The 22,226-nt window shown below is 31.8% G+C and overlaps 2 protein-coding genes across 2 annotated transcripts; one reads left to right on the top strand and one right to left on the bottom strand.

The window, feature by feature from the left end:
* Positions 1 to 1,575: 1,575 nt before the first annotated feature.
* LOC139844812 (cytochrome P450 704C1) lies at positions 1,576 to 4,884 on the top strand. Its single transcript, XM_071835039.1, has 6 exons — positions 1,576 to 1,866; positions 2,773 to 2,988; positions 3,074 to 3,364; positions 3,465 to 3,782; positions 4,182 to 4,385; positions 4,497 to 4,884. The coding sequence occupies exons 1-6, from the start codon at positions 1,576 to 1,578 to the stop codon at positions 4,692 to 4,694; spliced, it is 1,518 nt and encodes a 505-aa protein (XP_071691140.1). The 3' UTR covers positions 4,695 to 4,884.
* LOC139842474 (uncharacterized) lies at positions 4,752 to 7,802 on the bottom strand. The gene is made up of 5 exons (XM_071832611.1): positions 7,492 to 7,802; positions 7,281 to 7,360; positions 6,332 to 6,522; positions 6,080 to 6,209; positions 4,752 to 5,105 (listed from the first exon to the last, which is right to left on the bottom strand). Exons 1-5 carry the CDS (start codon positions 7,634 to 7,636, stop codon positions 4,968 to 4,970), a joined length of 684 nt encoding a protein of 227 aa, XP_071688712.1. The 5' UTR covers positions 7,637 to 7,802; the 3' UTR covers positions 4,752 to 4,967.
* Between the last annotated feature and the right edge of the window lie 14,424 nt (positions 7,803 to 22,226).

Genomic DNA, 22,226 nt, shown 5'->3' with positions numbered 1-22,226 from the left:
TCTTTCTAATAATATGTTCCTTTTTTCGCTAAAAAAAAAAAGTCCATTGCAAGTTGCATGAATGTACTTTTATTTTATTTTATTTTATTTTCTATGAAAAGTAGAATTTCTAATATATAAAAGGAAGGAAAAACTGAAAACTTCATTAAACAAAGACAAAATTTCACTCTCCTGATGTTTGCATCAAAATCACTCTTCCTTTGTTTTTTAATTTTTCTACATTACTCGTCCCTAACTAATTAGGGACAAGAAATGTAGAAAAATTGAAAAAAAGACGAGTGGTTTTTGATGTAAACTTCAAAGATCTGGCTAAACAAACAAAACTGCAGGCTACTAGGGCTTAACTTAACCAAACAACTGAACTAAGGACCGAGCAAGCCGACCAAAACAACACAACAAACAACTAGGAAAAATTTGCGGGCATGGCCCAACGGTTCTCCCATGTCCTTTGAGTCATGAGATAAGGAGATGTCATGAGTTCGATTCTTAGGGATGACATGATTTTCTTTAAACCAATTTAACACCAATAATGGTGGATATATTGACCCAATAGGGAGGTTTTACCAGATTCATTCACGGACCTCTACCCGGAACACTGCCCAAATGCAAGGGCAGAGCTTTCTTAGGGAAGGAGGGGGCCCTCACCCCTCCAAAAGTTTGAGTAGCTAGTGGGGATTTGTAGCCCCCTGAGTTACGGACGTTTGGGCTTTTGAATCAGCTAAAACGGAGTCCGTATGAAAGATATATGACCAAAATAGTGAAGGCTCGCAAAATTTGCGAGTTGCCACCTTTTTAGTTATATCTCCTTCAAATATACTCAGATTTAGTTGATTTAAAGGCTCAAACGCTCGTAACTCAAAAGACTACAAATTTCATTTTGATTGGTACCTGAAATTAAAAGTCAGGGGTCCCGTAGAGGCCATTTCCTATCGGAGATATCACCAACATACTCTAAAGTAATATCTTTCACTAAAATCATTTGGTATCTCGATATAATATGTCATGTTCGGCCCCTTCAAAACCATTGTTCAAGCTTCGCCACTGCCCGAATGGATGTGTTCCCGGGTACCGTCGATCGGGTTCGGGTTTCTGCCCGAACGTGTGTGTTCCGTGCAAATGATGAGGTCGTTGAAATAAATGATCTACTTACGCTAAAAAATTGCCATTCAGGAAGAAGAAGAAGAAGAAGAAGAAGAAGAAGAAGAAGAAGAAGAAGAAGAAAAAACAAAAAAAACAAAAAACTAGGACAACACCAAGCACACGAACTAACAAAGAACAACGTGATCAACAAACGGAAAGGCTCTGGTTTATGATCAAGCATGTATTATTATTATTATTAGAGTAAGCTACGACTTTATGATCATGAATAATTGAATAGATAAGTTAATATAAACAAATAATTATTCCCTGCATATTTAATAGACACACACAAGTGGCAAAAGCTCTGGTTCAATTTCAGACTGCTATTGTACTACATATTTATAAATTGTAACCGAATTCAACTATATATAATCGTTCTAAATAACTTCAAAAACAGCACATTTCATCCATCTCATTGTATCCATTAAGATAATAATGGCACCTTCCATAGATTTACTCTCAACTTCAATCTTCATAACAATAATCACACTTATAACTTTCATCTACTATGTCTACAATAGACCACAAACAAAGAAGTATCATCCGATTGGCGGTACGGTGTTTCATATGTTTTACAATTTCAAAAAGTTGCATCACTACATGGCTGGTCTCGCAGCGAAACACAAAACATTCAGAATGATTAGTCCTGTTCAACGTGAAATTTATACAACTGATCCGGTTATTGTCGAGTATATCCTCAAGACTAATTTCGAAAACTATGGCAAGGTATTTATCGTCGAATTTGGTTTATTTTATAGTAATTTTCTTGGTGCTGATTATTGATGCTCGAGTTGATCACATGCGTATGATTGATTTGTGAATTATTTGTAATTTTCATGCACAAACTTCACTCACTACTAGAGAAAATAACTTTTACAACCCGGCCCATATCGAATTGAAGTTGCTTCATGTTTTGAAAGATAGCTAGCTTATAGTTATATACAGTGGCGGAACCAGAAATATTTTTCACCGGGGGTGAATTTTTTTTTTTTTTTAAAAGCGTAGCAATTTTTTTAGACAAAATACGGAGGTTTTTGGGCAAAATATGGATACTTTGGGGACAAAACATGAAGGCTTTGGGGGCAAAATAGAAAAATCAAAATTTTTTGGGCTAAAAATTTCAAATCCACTGGGGGCGCCCGTGGCCGGCCCCCTTTTGTTTCCGCCCCTAGCTATATATTATAACAACTCCTTTCATAGGTGGAGACAAATAATGCATATGGATGTTTTACCACACAAAACTCCTCAAAAGGCCAATTATAGTGTATTAAAAATTGTTACTTAACTACCAACATCCCTAAATATGAATTAATCCTAGCCTCCCTCCATACGACTTTTTATTTAAAATAGTTACGATTACGACGTATGTATGAATATTTTATATTCATATTTAATTTTCATGGATTGACTCCCTTATTCGTAACTCCTGGGTTTGCCTCCGCCTTCCATATCAAATTGTGGAAAAAATGTGAATCTCTTGTAAGCTTAAACTAGTGGCTAATTAATATATTTCACTATAGTTTTAAATTGAAATTAACCTGAATATATTCTGTTAGTCCGCTCTTTAGCTATCGAGCATTACATATATGTGGTACTTATAATACTGACTCTGTATGTTACACGTGTTTGTAGGGAACGTTTGCCTACACTTGGCTAGAAGATTTTCTTGGCGATGGTATATTCACAGTTGACGGGGACAAATGGCGAGAACAGAGGAAGTTATCGAGCCATGAGTTCTCCACAAAAATTTTGAGAGACTTTAGTGGTGTAACTTTCCGAAAAAACGCTATTAAAGTTGGGAATATGTTTTTAGAAGCAGCAAATAACAACCAAACAGTTGATATAAACGTAAAGTTTCTCACCCTTTATCACGAAAATTTGATTAATTCCATGCGAAACCCTTTGATAATTGGCATCTTGTATATATATGCAGGACTTGTTCATGAAAGCAACCGCAGATTCAATATTTAAAGTTGCTTTTGGATACGAACTTGACAACTTGAGTGGTTTAAATGAAGAAGGTGTTAATTTCAGTCGCGCATTTGATGATGCAAATGAGTTGACATATTTACGATTAGTAGACATGTCATGGAAGATCAAGAGGTATCTTAATATTGGATCAGAAGCAAAGTTAAGGAAAAATGTTAAGGTGATCAATGATTTTGTTTATAAGGTGATCAAGGTCAAGACACAACAAATGCACAAGTCAAAGGATGACATTTTGGTAAGAAATGAATAAATTTAAGTTCTGTGTATCATTTTTTACTTAGTTTTGAAAGAACTGAGTTTACTGGAAAAGTTAAAATATAAATTTTCAGGTAGAGAAAGAAGATATTCTATCAAGATTTATGCAAATCAATGATAGGGATCCAAAGTATTTTCGAGATATAATACTAAACTTCGTACTTGCTGGTAAAGATCCTATCGCGACTACTATGACTTGGCTCCTTTACATGCTTTGCAAACATCCCTATGTTCAAGATAAGGTTGCAAAGGAGATTAAAGAAGTGATTAACATGAAAGAAGAGTTCACAAGTGTTGCTGATTTTGAGGCCCATGTGAGCGAGGATGCACTCGAGAAGATGCAATATCTTCATGCTGTTTTGGCAGAAACTATTAGACTCTACCCTGCACTACCACTGGTATTCAATCTTGTTCATATTAAGTTATAATGCCTTAGTCTCTTAGGTGTATTTGTATTTTGTACATATTTTTACCAAAGGACCATCAAATGAACCAATCAAACAAGATGTTATGAGTTAAAGCGTCACTTGAAGCAACATGGGTAGAATGTAGAAGGTTTTTCTGTACGCAGCCCATTAGGATTACTCCTTGGCTATTTCCAACCCTACCCTGGCCATCACAAAATATTCGTCATAGGCAAGATTCAAATACGAGACCTCTTGTTAGGAACTCAGGGCCCCAACATGCATTTGCTAAAAACATATATCATGTTGATCTTGCTAATTGCTATTAAAGCCACATGTTAGTTTGGTTTTAGATCCACAATTTCACTAACAGATGAGTTACAAATTATGTAGGATCCAAAGGTATGTTTTTCAGACGACGTTTTACCAGATGGATGTAATGTAGAGAAAGGGGATGTGGTTGCATACCTGCCATATGCAATGGGGAGGATGAAGTTCATATGGGGTGATGATGCACATGACTTTAAACCAGAACGATGGCTCGATAAGGATGGCCTTTTCCATTCAGAGAGCCCCTTCAAGTTTACTGCTTTTCAGGTTACTTCAATATCATTTCACTTGTTTAAAATCATTAACTATTCACATCCAATTACTCCGTATAACTTGTTACTTTTGTTTGTCAACTTCAAATAAATATGTTACTTGTAGGCTGGACCAAGGACTTGTTTGGGTCGAGAATTCTCGTATAGGCAAATGAAGATCTTCTGTTCTATCTTGTTAGGTTGTTTCGCATTCAAATTGAGTGATGAAAACAAGGTCCCAAGATACAGAACCACAATCAATATTCAGGTGGATGGTCCATTGAACATTTGTGTATCTACAAGGTCCGGTTTACACCATCCTTGAAGTAAAACAAGTGTGACGACTTGTAAACAAAAGAAAGAAGAGAAAAAACGAGGAGGATTTACAAGCAAAAGTAGTTTTATCTTGTTTTTCTCATATGAATGACGGTATAGTATCATCGACGTAGTTTTTTAATAACTGTTGTATGACAGATAATAAAGTTACTGTTCTTAATACATATTTCCTAGTGAATGTAAATAATGTCAGGAATCAAGAATCAAAACTACAAAATGTGCAAACAAGATAAACATTGAATAATTATGATTAACAAAAACACTACAATTGTGGTGGTGGTAAATCTGTAGTAGGAAGGTGAACTCCAGGCCTGGAAGCCCATTTCTTCTGATCCCTATACGCTTCGATAGCTCTCAGCCGAATCCTCTCTTGAGAAGCGTTCATTGATGACCCAAATCGCTATAAAGCATACATGAACTCCATGTCAATTGGCATATTGAATGATGAGCTCAAAAAATCACTCGAGAAAGCTAAAGAGATCATCCTTTTTTTAAAGTGGTTAGTATGACTTGGAGATTACAATTACGTTCAAATAACTAACCAATTAAGTGGACAACTAGGGGTATGTTTGGCACAAGAAGCTGCGAGCAGCTGGTAGCTGCGAGATGTTAGCTTTTTATATGTATTTAGGTGTTTGACGGAGTAGCTGAAACTGTTAAAATAAAAAGTAAAACGACAAAAAGCTACGAGTTTTTTTCTCAAACAGCTAGTTCTTTTAGCTTTTAGTTTTTAGCTTATTCCCTGGGTATAAAAAGCTTTAAGCTCTTTTAACCAAAAGAAGTTTTTTTTATCAAATAAGAGTTTTTTTTTTTTTTAAAACCTAGAAGCTAAAAGCTCCAAAAAGCTCTGTGCCAAACATGCCCTACAGCTAAAAGCGGGTAAGAAATTTCATATTTGTTTATATGATGAGGTCTCCTACAACTATTTGTCTGCCTCCAAAATAAGATTACGTTTGACCTAATCTGTTATATGTTCACTCGCAAAATCCAACTATCCAAAACCCCATTCAAGAACCCGATTATTTTGGAATATTTCCTTTCCCACTTTTTGTTCTTTTATGTCAACCAAGCCGTACCGTTTCTATCCATTTCTTTAAGCTACAACTAACTGTTATAAATATTACATTCAATAGTAATGTTACATACATTATTGATCCAATTTTTTGAAGTTACTTTATGAGGTTGGAAACTATTAAGTGACTCTAAACCCATTCGAATTTCCTTAACTAAACTAATTAATGAAATTTTAATTTGACATATTACAACTATAATACAGCTCGTTATGACCCACCTTCATATAGTTAGGCGTCCACTGAAAATTAATTAAATTGAATGATAAAAAAAAATAAAAAAAATAAAAAAAATAAAAAAAACCTTGGGAACGTTAACCAACTTTGGCGGAGCTTGAACGACGTCTCCAAATTTGATCTCCTCACGACCAGGAAAGTTCAACTCATCTTCTTCTTTCACCTTCTTGTGTTTCTTTTTCCTTTCTTCTAAAAGTCTGTACAAATTATCAAAAACATTAATAAAAAGGCAACTTATCAAAAATGTAGTTGAGCGCCACACTTATTAAAGAATAATCAAGTAAATGACATAAAAAATTAAAAGAAATGAACACTGTACTTTTTCTTTCGTTCCTTCCTTTTAGAACCAGTTACGCCTAATTCAGCTGCAAACCGAAGGTCATCAACTTGCTTCCTTTTCCTTTTCTTCTTTTTCTTTTCAGTAGATAATAAGGTATCTTGTTCATGAGTATCTTCAATCTTAGATTCAGCAGCTACAGAATCAGATTTTTCCTTTGAAGGTAGCTTCTTCTAAACATAAAACAAACTTCAGTATCCAAATACACACAGTTTGATAATTATACAAACTCAAATTATGATAATCCAGAACTGAATAGGAAAGAACTGGTTTGGATTTAGTACTACAAGTGTACTGGTCAGACCCGCCTCGGGCGCCTTATGTTTGTAGTGGAATTAAAAATACTCGCATTGGTCAGGCCGTTTTTACTAAACTTGTAAGGCTAATTCTTTTAACCCACTGTTTATTATTAGTCCATCTATGTTAAGTACCAACCCTAACCCAAATTCCTACCACAACTAAATTATTGAATAGTAGCTCTAAAATAGAAAAACCCATAGACGGCTTCGATCTCCAAAGTTCAAAACACATAATAGAAACAATAAACAACAAATTGGAGCCACAATTAAGCCAGATTATCTGTCAATTGAACTTCCAGTCAACAATTTGAGATGTGTAAAGATTTATTAGTTACATCCATAGATGTTATGAAAAAACAATTTAACAGTATTTTATGCACTAAGAAAGGTTTATTTTTGTAGGCTGTTAGGTTAGCACCTAGTCGGCTTTCTGGCCCTTAGCACCTCGGCCTTTGGTTCGCCATTTAATATCAAGGTCATAACTTAACCTAATTAATACTCTAATGTTTACAATCAAAAATCTTACACCAATATCCCCAAATTCAAACAAATAACCCTAATTTTGAACATACAACATTCACTTTTCAATAAAATTTTAGTCTTGGAATAATAATTAAGACAAAATCACTTACATTTTGAATCGACTTTCCACCACATGTGCCACCATGACCACTTCTACTACCTTCACCATCAACAGATAACTTTCCAGACCCTACAAATTCATAATCACCATTTCACATACATACCAATTTTGAGTACCCAAACAAGCACTGAACATGAAAAAAAAAAAACAAATTTTTACTTGTTTTAAAGAATTAAAAGAAGATTATAATAAAACCTAACCTGAGGTGTATGCCATGAGTTTTCGAAGCTTAGAGGGAATGACATCGAGTGATGAACGAACCGGCGGCGGAGGTAACCGGTTTTTGCCAACACCGTGGGCTTCTTTGTAATTCTTTTCTCTTCTGATTTTTCCTTTGCCACCCATTAATTAATTGAGATCTTGTTGTTTTGTATTTTAGAGTTTAGGGTACTTTAGGCTGCTGTGAAGGTTTTAGCTTCCGTCTTTAGAGGGGTTTTTGGTTCAGGGTTTGATTCGAAACTATACAAAAGACCACTGACAGCTAGGGATGTGAATGGCCATGGATATTCATCCGATATAGAAAACCGTCCTAATTCATCCGGACGAAGTCCATATCGATTATAAACGATTCACAACAGTTGATTACATCGCGAGGTACTTGACCTCTGTATGATACATTTTACAAACATTTTTGAAAAGACAATCTTTCATTACATCGAAAGTTGACGGCATGCATACCATTTCATAATATATCTAAACTATAAATGACTTAATAATAATCTTGTTGAATTCAACGACTCGAATGCAACATCTTTTGAAATATGTCGTAAATGACTCCAAGTAATATCTCTAAGATGAGCAAATGCACAGCGGAAGATTTTTCTTTCATACATGAGAATAAACATGCTTTAAAGTGTCAACCAAAAGGTTGGTGAGTTCATTAGTTTAACATAAATAATCATTTCCATCATTTTAATAGACCACAAGATTTCATTTTCAGTTCTCATAAATATACGTCCCATACATAGAGACAAAAATATCATTCATATGGATTGAACACCTGGTAACCGACATTCACAATATGCATATAAGAATATCGCCATCATTCCGGGATCCTCCTTCGGACATGCTATAAATTTCGAAGTACTAAAGCATCCGGTACTTTGGATGGGGCTTGTTGGGCCCGATAGATCTATCTTTAGAGTTCGCGTCAATTAGGGTGTCTGTTCCCTAATTCTTATATTACCAGACTTAATAAAAAGGGGCATATTCGATTTCGATAATTCAACCATATAATGTAGTTTCAATTACTTGTGTCTATTTCGTAAAACAGTTATAAAAATTTCGCATGTATTCTCAGCCCAAAAATATAAAGAGTAAAATGGATCATATGAAACTCACACACATAAGTATTATAAAACAGTTAATAAAGCATTTGCATGTATTCTCAGCCCAAAAATGTAAAGAGTAAAAAGGGCAAATGAAACTCACGCATGTAATTATTGTAAAACAGTTAATAAAACATTTGCATGTATTCTCAGCCCCAAAAATGTAAAGAGTAAAAGGGAATCAAATGAACTCACCTAATGTATTTTGTAGTAAAAATACATATGACGATATTAAACAACTGAATAACGCAGGGTTGGCCTCGGATTCACGAACCTATATCATTTGTATATAAATTAAAATGTATAATCGTAATCGAACAAGTTTATATATTATATCTTAAATTATATCTTATACTTATTTGGTTTGTGTATATCTTTAAAATGCTTAATATTTATATATTTAGTTATATTAATATATATATATATATATATATATATATATATATATATATATATATGGTTAGTATTATATTTAAAATCATTAGTTGATTGTATGTAAGTATTTATATAATTACTATTAATACGTTTGATATATTGTATATAAAATATTAATGTACTTTTAGTATATATAAAGAGTATATTTTATGTACAAAATATTTATATGTTAAAATGTTAGTTGTGATAACAATGACTTACTCATAATAATATTAATAATCTTATTGATAATAATAATACTAATAATAGAAATGTTATGGTTTAAAATGATACTTAGGTTAATAATAACAACAATACTAATAATTACAAAAAAAAAATGATTAGTCAGTAATTCTAATAATAATAATATTATTCATATTGGTGACTATAATCGTAATTCGTATTACTAATAATAAAGATAATTAATACTTTTATTAGTAATAATAATAATAATAACTATCATGTTAGTCCTAATAACAATTTCTAATAATAACATTGATAATTCTATAATTTTAATCATAATACTTTTAAATGGTATTGATAAGGATAATAATAATAATAATAATGACAATGATAATTATAATACATTAATAATACAATAAAATTATTCATAGTAATAATGGTAATACTTATAATACTAATTATAATGGCAATTCTAATAATTATAATGATAATACAAATAGTACTAGTAATACTTTTAATTCTTGCAACTATGATATTAATAATAAATACTATATCACTAATAATAACAATAATAATATTAATAATAATAATAATAATATAAAAAGAAAACTACCTTAGAAACAAAAAGAATGCACCAAGCAAGGATCGAACCTGAGACCTCCCGAAAACCCGACAACCCATCATACCAGCTGCTCTATACTGTCTTTCTGCTTTAACCTCAATTTATATTAATATAACCCGTATATAATCCATTCCCTATTCTCCTTCTTCTTCCTTTCAATCTCGTCGACCAGGGCTCAACTATTCTTATCTTCTAATTATTTATTTATATTTAGGATCAATATCTGATACGCTTATGGGTAATTAAAACAAAACAAATCAAAGAAAAAAAAATCTATCGACTATAACAGTCGCTGAACCATTCGATGAACACAAAATCCCATTTTGAATTCTAGGACGTTTTAGATTACTATTACAACATGAAATGTGTTTTAAATCATCAATAGAAACTTTTCACATCTTCAATTTTAACAGAAACAACTCCTAAAACTCGAATTTGATCTTAGAACATACAGTTGACTTTTTATTCAAAACCTTTGACTCCAAAATTGGAATTCGTTAAGAAAAATTGGAACTTGAAAGTTTGCAGTTAGTTTAAACGAAATCTTTCTAACAATACTGCATTAATACATTTTGAATTTGTTTTCGAATTAAAAGCTTTGAATAAAAAGTACACAAACAGGGCAGTGGACTGGGTGTTCCTAAACTTTTGGTGTAATTCGATATTTAAAAAGTTGTAAAATGTAATGGAAATTGTTAATTGATATAATGAGTCGACTGGTATCCTTCTACGCTGAATTGATCAATCTTTAAAGCAAATTACAGACGACAGGAAATAATCAAAAGGACAGAAAATAAAAATATAAAATAAAAAAGGTGAATACGATATCTAACGGGTTTTGTTTTGTTTCAGAGATGGAATCAAATCTTGCAATCAGACAAAGGGCAGGAAACAAATTATATATGGATTGATAGTAACATTAAACTGGATCGTACTCTTTTTCTTTATATATAAAATTATATAATTAATATTAATAAATACATAATAATAATAATAATAATAATAATAATAATAATTATTATTATATAATTAATAATAATAATGGTTAACAACAATTTTAACAAAACAGATAATAATAATAAAAAATATTAATGATAGTAATAGAATTAATATTAACGATAATAATATTAATGATAATAATATTAATAATAATAGTAATCTTTAATGAAATGGTAGTAATATTTAGTAATAATATTAATTCTAAAGCTAATATTAATATACACATTAATAATAATGAATATAATAATAACATGTCAATTATATTAAAATTTGTAATTCTATATATATTTGTGTGTGTATATATATATATATATATATATATATATATATATATATATATATATATATATATGTTACTGTATTTAGATATATCTGTTTATATATATTTTCGTATGCATAAATGTATTGTGTTTAGTCTCATTAATTATTAAATATAACTATAATAATACTTCTTAATATCATGTATAATAATAATAACACATTATAATAATGTAGTGGTAATAATAATTATACTTTTGATAATAATAATGTCTATGAGTTCTATTACAATAATATTTAACTTGTAAATAAATTTGATATAATACAATTTATTAATTGTATCACATTTACTAATTATAATATATTGAATCTTTAATGTATAATATTATTTAATGTATAGGGTTCATATATATATGTATATATATATTTATTTACAATTGATTGTTCGTGAATCGTCGGGAGTAATCAAAGGTATAAATGAATCTTATTTAAATAGTTCAACAATTTGTAGACTCAGTTGTAACGACCCGGATTTTTCCGATCGTTTTACACTTATAAGATTAATATTTACATAAATTAAACCTTATCAACATGATAAGCAATCTAAATTGTTGAGATTTATGATTTTGAAAAGAGTTTTACATAACGTTTGACCGTCCAATTTGACCGATGATATCACGAACTATATAACACATGATAATTATATGTTTGTATATATATATGTATTTATTTATATTTAACATGATCTAAGGATGTTTAACATCTCATTGTGTACTAATAACAATGAGTTATAAGTATATTTTGAAACTACTAACTTAAGCTTTCAAAACGATAACTATACGTAACGTTATTTGACATAAATACTTACGACCTATAATGTTTATACATATATCGTATATATAATGTATTTAATCACTTTTAAAGACTTAAATACATAAAACAATATAAGTATATTCACAAAAGATAGCTATATTTGAATCTTCATTCCATTTTTCACAAGATTTCTATACGTATATCTAGAGTATATGTACTCGTATCATACCTAGCTTCTATACGTATTTACTATTGGTATATACACATCAAATCACCACCAACCAGCCCTTGTTCATGCCTTATGTATAAGGTAACTACTTTTGTTATTTAGTATGACAATTTCACATGATTAAAAGATCTTTTCACAAAATTACAAATTTATACACCTTTTACACCACCATAAATACATGCATCCATTTTCAATTTTTGGAACATCATTTCTCTAGCTAAACACACACACTTACTAGCCTCATGTCTCTCTAAGAACTCCAGCAAAAATCCTCTCAAGAATCACCTTAAACACCACCATAAAAAGATCAACAAAAACACTACAAAAATACAACTTTCAATTCAAGTTTATGTCTTAAGTTGCTTCCAATCTTTCATCCAATTTCATCACTCTTTTGGTTCTAGGTTTTTACTCCTCTTTTACAGCAATCTTGTCCAAGTAACTTTAGGTAGTAACTTTGTTCATAACCTTATTCGATTCATATATATATAGCTATCTTATTGTATGGTATACAATTTTAACAACAAAAACATAGTTTGAATGATTTCAAACTTGTTTGCAAACTAAATAGATCCTTCTAACTTAACTTTTAAAATACTTCAAGACCTGTAATATAACTTAAATATATGCTAATTTAACAAGGTATAACTTGGTTTTTCAAAGAATACCTTAAAAAACTGTTTTTATGACGTCGGAGTGCAACCGGGGGCTGTTTTGGGTTGGATAATTAAAAACCATCTTGAACTTTGAATTGGAGGTTTATATTCTGGAAAAATGATATTTCTTATGAATATGTTAACACATAAAAATTTCATGATTTAATTCATAGTATAAGTATTTTTAGAAAAATAGTCATTAAATGATGTTTTTGTAACAAAAATGATTAACTTCATAAGTTTCACCAAAATTTGACCTATGACCTATGATTTTGAATACAAACTAAGGTATTTACAGTTCATATTCTTAAAGAGGGACTCGATCCAAGGAAGTGGAAAGTTGAATCAACGAAAACGGAGTTGTAACGAAGAAATTATGACCAAAACAAAATCGGATATCCAAGACTAGTTTAGCCACGAAAATAATTGGAGAAAATTAAATAAATCACATCTTCCTAAAGTAACATGATATTTTATACATATGTACTCATAATTTAATTTTATATGGTTCAGGATCACCCGTAAACAATACGAGAAGATTAATCATAAGATCCCATGATTGTACGCAACACGTCATTTGACAACACCGGTACTTTATGTACGCAACACGTCATTTGACAACACCGGTACCATGGGTCAAGATTAATCTCGACCAATACATATACGATGGGGGTTTTATTTATTTCATTGGGGGTTTATTAAACAACTAAATATGAACCATTAAAATTGAATTACTAACATCGGACTGCTAACTACGGACTAAGGAATTATTAAAAGTATTAAAAGTATTATAAGTATATATATGTGACGATTGTTTAAAAAGAAAAGGTATTGATATATTATATATGGATAGGTTCGTGATATCAATCGGAGACCAAGTCGAAATTACATATCTTCAAGACAAAAGTGAGTATATAGTCCCACTTTTAAACTCTAAATATTTCGGGATGAGAATACATGTATTTTATGTTTTACGCTATGGACACAAGTAACTGAAAAATATATTCTACGTTGAGTTGTACCACTGGCATACTTCCCTGTAGCTTGGTAACTAATATTTACAGCGGTATTGTAAACGCGAATCCTGTTGATAGATCTATCGGGCCTGACAACCCCAACCGGACTGGACGACCAGTATTCAACGGTTGCACAATACTTCGTTTCGTGACTACACCTTGGTACGGTGTAGTAAGATTTCATAATAAAGGGAATATGCGACGTGATTAAATGTTAAGTATGGTTACCAAGTGCTCAACCACTTAGAATATTTTTATTAAAATGTTTATATATGAAATCTTGTGTTCCATTGTTATAACGCTGCTAGCATCAAACCTATATATCTCACCAACTTTATGTTGACGTTTTAAAGCATGTTATTCTCAGGTATGAATTAAGTCTTCCGCTGTGCATTAGCTCATGTTAAGGATACTACTTGGGACCTTTTAAGCCATGATACAAAGACGTTGCATTCGAGTCATTGGAGTTCAATAGAGAATATAAATAAGTAAATGACAGATTAGGTCATTTGGATATTATGAAATGTTAGACGAAAATGTCAAATATTGATGTAATGATAGTTTGCCTTTTAAGAATAAATGCAACGTTTGTAAAATGTATCATATAGAGGTCAAGTACCTCGCAATGTTATCATATGTTATTGTATTCGTCCCTATGGATTGGGTCGGGTCGTCTCATGTGGTATCAGAGCGTTGGTCTTAGCGAACCAGGCCTTGCATTAGTGTGTCTAACTGGTAGTTGTTAGGATACATTAGTGAGTCTGGACTTCGACCGTGTCTACATGTCAAAAAGTTTTGCTTATCATTCTAGTCGGAAATCGTCTGCTTATCATCCTTAGGAAATTTCCTTCTTATCACTCTTTAGTCTAGACACGTCTTACTGCATTTAGTGCATCGATAGTGTATAGACAAAATTCATATCCTAGCGTATCTGTTACTATAGACATTTCCTGAAGTATTTCAAAGATTCTCCGTAATTCACGGGATTTTGGTATTATATATACATATGAAAATTATGTACTGAAGAGTACCAAACCCAACTCCTATAATCTATTCCAAACCAAAATTCATTTCTCCGACTATATAAGATGGATTCTTCATCCAGTTCGAATTCCTCCGACTTCGATAGCTACGTCGATATGGATTTCCATTCGAGCTCCGAGAACAGCGTCACCGGAATGGATCAACCAATTTCCCATCATTTATTCTGGATGAATTGGGGATGGGTTCGTAATATACTAAATTATTGGAGACAAGAAGAGGGTGATCCATTCCATCCACCAAATTGTCCTCTTAACGATGAACCTGAAGCACTTACCGGCGAACCTATTCGGAACACCATTTTCTCGCTCATTTCTAGAGTATCTCGTCATGATTACATACTATCCCATATTTCGAATCTTGTTCATTCGCTCGTTCCAACCGTCAATCATCCCGGTATAATAGAAGAAGTCAACGAGCTTCGCGCTCGGGTAGTGGCTTTAGAAAATACGATGCGAAGGTTACAAACACCAGCAGCAGCACCAACAGCATAATCTGTACCACCATCAACAACGCCGACAGTACTCTTGTCACCCCCAAAATCTCAACATCACAAACTGTATCTCGGATATCAACATCACATACCTCAAAAACCTCATCGAAACTTCGAGTATGATCTTCGTTCTATATAACGTTCTACATCGATTATCTTCGCTTTACGTATCGTTTTACCTCATTTATCTTCGTTCGACCTGGCGATTATGTAATCTCTAATGCTTTAGAAGTTATGTAATCTAGTATTAACGATAAATCAAATGAGTTTAATACTTCATTGACTCATTAAATCTATGATTACATCTGAAGAAAATATATATGCAAGTATATTTTTATAAAGATTGTAATTAAAAATTCCTTCGTACAAACTATTAATGATGAAAATATTTTAACGGGTAGGTAGTACCCGAGGAATATTTAGATTTCACATTGATAAGTTACACTGTACATTCTTCGAATCTGATTCAACAGTCCTTTGCTATCCTACTTACTATCACTGATATATGTATCCGTTCACCCCAGAATAACCATTTCCATTCAAATCTCGTATTTGGATTTTTTTTTTTTACCTATCTGAATCCAATAAGTGGCATAATGAAGAAAACATTGGACATGATAAAAATTTGTTAGAAACAAACGAACTAATAAATTGAAATATTGTTAGGAATCCACGCTAACTGTTCCTAGCTAACTGTTCCTGGCTAACATTTAATTTATCGCAATTTACATTCTCGCAATTTTATTTATCGTCATTTAATTTCTGCATACCGTCGGGACACATGTACAACAATACGTCGGATTAATTCTGAGACAACACGTTGTATAATGGGTCATGATATATATTTATTTATTTTACGCACTTTAAATAACGGGACACGTATGCAAGGTTTCGACTTATCATATTGACCCATCTATATATATATTTAGGAACAACCGTAGACACTCTATATGTGAATGTGGGAGTTGGCTATACAGGGTCGGAGTTGATTCCAAAATATATATATACTTTGAGTTGTGATCAATACTGAGACCGGTACACGGGTCACGATACGTATTAAGTAATTCGAATATTATATATCTAATTTATATATGAATTTATTGGACCATTGGATAATCGGACTATTGGACTGCTAACTTTGGACAATTAAAAATGAGTTAAAATGATGATTATAACATATGAAACTAAACAATTCTTCAAGTTTGCCACTTGATTCTATCTTAAACCTCATTCGTATCTTGGCGATTACAATTCGCATTCACAACTATTCATGATTCTTGAAAACATCTCGATCGGAAAGATGAACCAACCGCACTTCATCTACGGAAGAAAAGATTTATGCACCTGAAAAACTCTCGAAACACATACCGTGTTGAATCCTTTGCCATTTATTAGCAAAAACAACCCTACAATTCCTCTTCAAGAAGCTAATTTTGTCACAGCTCCACTTCGACTTCTCAGTGAGACTACTCCTACTATAACCTCGATATTTATACCTTGTCTTTTCGCCGTCGTTACCGGAGAACCTTTTATATTTCACAACATCATCAGCAGATGTACCAGCAACTCGTTATCTCTTTGGCGAAATTCGCAATCAGTATTTTAAAAATCTCGTAGAAATTCTCCCAGTTATACCGAAAACGCCTATCCCTAAGAATTACATATTTTGAATGTGAAGTTTCTGAAAAACACCATGGACTATGAAGTAGTTCTTGAAATGCTGATGAAGCAGCAAAAATCGTAAACGACCTTAATAGTCAAAAGTTTACGATGAAGTACAGTATGTTGGAAAAGCCCAGAAAAAAAGGGGTTGAAACTGGAAAACGGATTGAGCAAAGTATGAAGGAGACCGTGGACAAATCATGAAAACTAAGCCCGACTTCAAAGAATCCAAATGATTCAGTGCCTGCTGAAACCGTTAGTAAGAACCCTACTCCTTATTCTAAACCTTTCCAGATGATATTCTTCATCATCATCTTATCTTAGATATTATAAGATATCTTCATATCTTCCGTTATACATATTCTCCATATTTCTGGAGATATTTTCACAACTATCCTTATCTGGAATCATTTATCACTCTGTAACATCTACGTTACAACATAAAAGAAACTGTGTCAGTTTCTAAATTTTGAAACCTCCAAGTTTAAAATATGAATGTTTTAAAGTAGTGTTGGGAACTGATGCATGAATTAGTATAATATAATGAAACTTGATCAACTTCATTATATTACAGTAAGTCATGTTGAGTTTCTAATGGAATGTGATGATTCACAGTACCGTCATCATGTGCCATGTTACACGGCTCTTACATTCTATTCAATCTCCAAACATATTAGGAATATATCATTTTGATAGTTCTATCTTCTTCAGGGTATTCTGGTAATTTGACAAATCAAAATCGTGTCATTACCATTTCTTTCTAAGAATATTAGCTAAGTTCATTCCAAATTTTATACCTACGAATTCCGGACCACTGCTCGCTTGACTCGAGGACGGGAAGAAGAACGAAGGGATAAAGCCCCAAAATAGAAAGTGGAGTAAAAATCAAAGCAATTTAGAGAGAGCATTAACTGTGGATGACAATGTTTATGGAAGACAGAAGTAGGGACATCACAATATAAGGGAAAATATAAAACACAATAACAACCCTGAAACTACAAACCGTGCATATCAATACGTATTGCCACGTAAAGGCACGGGAAGATTAATAACACTATTACTTCACGATAATAGTAGAAGTAAATAAAATCCTCCGGTGGTAGATGAAAGAGAAAGATGACAGATGTGAAAATTAAGAGTATATCAAGGATTAGAATGAGATGGAGCATATTGGCGAATGTTTAAAAGTAGGAATTAAGGAGAAAGAGTAGAAGATGTAGGATATGGAAATAAGGAAACGAAAGGGGTAGATTTATAGTGAAATATTCGACAAATAAATCAAAACAGATTTGCCGCATTAAATCAAAGGATATCATGTTTCCTAAATAGCCGAAGAACCAAATCTTATTACATAAGATTTTCTTTAAATCCCATAAATTCCGGAAATCAATCCTAATCACGTCATCGGTTAAAACAATTCTATATTTACTCATTTCACTCTTTTGTGATAGCTTCACTCGTGCGCTTCACATGATCTAATCATTTTATCTAATATCTCTCGATAATGATAAAACTCCATTATGACCTCATATTCATCATGAAAACATCCTCATTACTATCTATAATGAACTCTATCAAATTTCGAGGACGAAATTTATTTAACGGGTAGGTAATGTAACGACCCAGATTTTTCCGATCGTTTTACACTTATAAGATTAATATTTACATAAATTAAACCTTATCAACATGATAAGCAATCTAAATTGTTGAGATTTATGATTTTGAAAAGAGTTTTACATAACGTTTGACCGTCCAATTTGACCGATGATATCACGAACTATATAACACACGATAATTATATGTTTGTATATATATATGTATTTATTTATATTTAACATGATCTAAGGATGTTTAACATCTCATTGTGTACTAATAACAATGAGTTATAAGTATATTTTGAAACTACTAACTTAAGCTTTCAAAACGATAACTATACGTAACGTTATTTGACATAAATACTTACGACCTATAATGTTTATACATATATCGTATATATAATATATTTAATCACTTTTAAAGACTTAAATACATAAAACAATATAAGTATATTCACAAAAGATAGCTATATTTGAATCCTCATTCCATTTTTCACAAGATTTCTGTACGTATATCTAGAGTATATGTACTCGTATCATACCTACCTTCTATACGTATTTACTATTGGTATATACACATCAAATCACCACCAACCAGCCCTTGTTCATGCCTTATGTATAAGGTAACTACTTTTGTTATTTAGTATGACAATTTCACATGATTAAAAGATCTTTTCACAAAATTACAAATTTATACACCTTTTACACCACCATAAATACATGCATCCATTTTCAATTTTTGGAACATCATTTCTCTAGCTAAACACACACACTTACTAGCCTCATGTCTCTCTAAGAACTCCAGCAAAAATCCTCTCAAGAATCACCTTAAACACCACCATAAAAAGATCAACAAAAACACTACAAAAATACAACTTTCAATTCAAGTTTATGTCTTAAGTTGCTTCCAATCTTTCATCCAATTTCATCACTCTTTTGGTTCTAGGTTTTTACTCCTCTTTTACAGCAATCTTGTCCAAGTAACTTGAGGTAGTAACTTTGTTCATAACCTTATTCGATTCATATATATATAGCTATCTTATTGTATGGTATACAATTTTAACAACAAAAACATAGTTTGAATGATTTCAAACTTGTTTGCAAACTAAATAGATCCTTCTAACTTAACTTTTAAAATACTTCAAGACCTGTAATATAACTTAAATATATGCTAATTTAACAAGGTATAACTTGGTTTTTCAAAGAATACCTTAAAAAACTGTTTTTATGACGTCGGAGTGCAACCGGGGGCTGTTTTGGGTTGGATAATTAAAAACCATCTTGAACTTTGAATTGGAGGTTTATATTCTGGAAAAATGATATTTCTTATGAATATGTTAACACATAAAAATTTCATGATTTAATTCATAGTATAAGTATTTTTAGAAAAATAGTCATTAAATGATGTTTTTGTAACAAAAATGATTAACTTCATAAGTTTCACCAAAATTTGACCTATGACCTATGATTTTGAATACAAACTAAGGTATTTACAGTTCATATTCTTAAAGAGGGACTCGATCCAAGGAAGTGGAAAGTTGAATCAACGAAAACGGAGTTGTAACGAAGAAATTATGACCAAAACAAAATCGGATATCCAAGACTAGTTTAGCCACGAAAATAATTGGAGAAAATTAAATAAATCACATCTTCCTAAAGTAACATGATATTTTATACATATGTACTCATAATTTAATTTTATATGGTTCAGGATCACCCGTAAACAATACGAGAAGATTAATCATAAGATCCCATGATTGTACGCAACACGTCATTTGACAACACCGGTACTTTATGTACGCAACACGTCATTTGACAACACCGGTACCATGGGTCAAGATTAATCTCGACCAATACATATACGATGGGGGTTTTATTTATTTCATTGGGGGTTTATTAAACAACTAAATATGAACCATTAAAATTGAATTACTAACATCGGACTGCTAACTACGGACTAAGGAATTATTAAAAGTATTAAAAGTATTATAAGTATATATATGTGACGATTGTTTAAAAAGAAAAGGTATTGATATATTATATATGGATAGGTTCGTGATATCAATCGGAGACCAAGTCGAAATTACATATCTTCAAGACAAAAGTGAGTATATAGTCCCACTTTTAAACTCTAAATATTTCGGGATGAGAATACATGTATTTTATGTTTTACGCTATGGACACAAGTAACTGAAAAATATATTCTACGTTGAGTTGTACCACTGGCATACTTCCCTGTAGCTTGGTAACTAATATTTACAGCGGTATTGTAAACGCGAATCCTGTTGATAGATCTATCGGGCCTGACAACCCCAACCGGACTGGACGACCAGTATTCAACGGTTGCACAGTACTTCGTTTCGTGACTACACCTTGGTACGGTGTAGTAAGATTTCATAATAAAGGGAATATGCGACGTGATTAAATGTTAAGTATGGTTACCAAGTGCTCAACCACTTAGAATATTTTTATTAAAATGTTTATATATGAAATCTTGTGTTCCATTGTTATAACGCTGCTAGCATCAAACCTATATATCTCACCAACTTTATGTTGACGTTTTAAAGCATGTTATTCTCAGGTATGAATTAAGTCTTCCGCTGTGCATTAGCTCATGTTAAGGATACTACTTGGGACCTTTTAAGCCATGATACAAAGACGTTGCATTCGAGTCATTGGAGTTCAATAGAGAATATAAATAAGTAAATGACAGATTAGGTCATTTGGATATTATGAAATGTTAGACGAAAATGTCAAATATTGATGTAATGATAGTTTGCCTTTTAAGAATAAATGCAACGTTTGTAAAATGTATCATATAGAGGTCAAGTACCTCGCAATGTTATCATATGTTATTGTATTCGTCCCTATGGATTGGGTCGGGTCGTCTCATCAGTTAACAGACTTTGCTTATCGAATCGAAATCATATAAAGATTAAGTTTAAATTTGGTTGAAAATTCCCGGCTCATCACAGTACCTACCCGTTAAAGAAATTTCGTCCCGAAATTTGAGTGAGGTCGTCATGGCTAACAATAAATATGTTTTCCTGACGAATATGAGCTGATAAATAGAGTTTTATCATTATTGAATAATACAGATAAAATAATTCGATTATTCGAAGAGTACGAATGAAGCTATCACAAAAGAGTGAAATGAATAAATGAAGTTTCGCTTTAACTTTTGACGTTGCCTTAGTTGAATTCCGGAATTCAAGGGATTTAAAAGAAAATCTTGAAAATCTATAAGATCTGATTTTTCGGCGAATAAGGAAATTAAGATCTCTCTAATTAAATACGGTGATCTGCTTCAATTACTCTGTCTGATATTTCCATTATAAATTAAACTCTTACGTTCCATTATAAATTTCTATCTGATACCATATTAATTGATTTCGTTGCGAGGTTTTGACCTCTATATGAGACGTTTTTCAAAGACTGCATTCATTTTTAAAACAACCATAACCTTTATTTTATCAATAAAGGTTTCAAAAGCATTACGTAGATTATCAAATAATGATAATCTAAAATGTACTGTTTACACACGACCATTACATAATGGTTTACAATAGAAATATATTACATCGACATATGTTTCTTGAATGCAGTTTTTACATAATATCATACAA

The sequence above is a fragment of the Rutidosis leptorrhynchoides genome, chromosome 4 (genome assembly GCF_046630445.1).
Source record: "Rutidosis leptorrhynchoides isolate AG116_Rl617_1_P2 chromosome 4, CSIRO_AGI_Rlap_v1, whole genome shotgun sequence".
Classification (NCBI taxonomy): domain Eukaryota; kingdom Viridiplantae; phylum Streptophyta; class Magnoliopsida; order Asterales; family Asteraceae; genus Rutidosis; species Rutidosis leptorrhynchoides.
Note: the sequence above shows the minus strand (reverse complement) of the source record. Positions and strands in the feature narration are given on the sequence as shown.

What these genes read in the sequence shown, in the direction of transcription:
- LOC139844812 (XM_071835039.1), top strand. Translation starts at nt 1,576, where the DNA reads ATGGCACCTTCCATAGATTTACTCTCAACTTCAATCTTCATAACAATA. An exon ending in ACCAAACAGTTGATATAAAC is followed by an intron (nt 2,989 to 3,073) that starts GTAAAGTTTCTC and finishes ATATATATGCAG; the next exon opens with GACTTGTTCATGAAAGCAAC. An exon ending in TCTACCCTGCACTACCACTG is followed by an intron (nt 3,783 to 4,181) that starts GTATTCAATCTT and finishes CAAATTATGTAG; the next exon opens with GATCCAAAGGTATGTTTTTC.
- LOC139842474 (XM_071832611.1), bottom strand. Translation starts at nt 7,636, where the DNA reads ATGGGTGGCAAAGGAAAAATCAGAAGAGAAAAGAATTACAAAGAAGCC. An exon ending in ACTCATGGCATACACCTCAG is followed by an intron (nt 7,361 to 7,491) that starts GTTAGGTTTTAT and finishes ATGAATTTGTAG; the next exon opens with GGTCTGGAAAGTTATCTGTT. An exon ending in AGGAAGGAACGAAAGAAAAA is followed by an intron (nt 6,210 to 6,331) that starts GTACAGTGTTCA and finishes TAATTTGTACAG; the next exon opens with ACTTTTAGAAGAAAGGAAAA.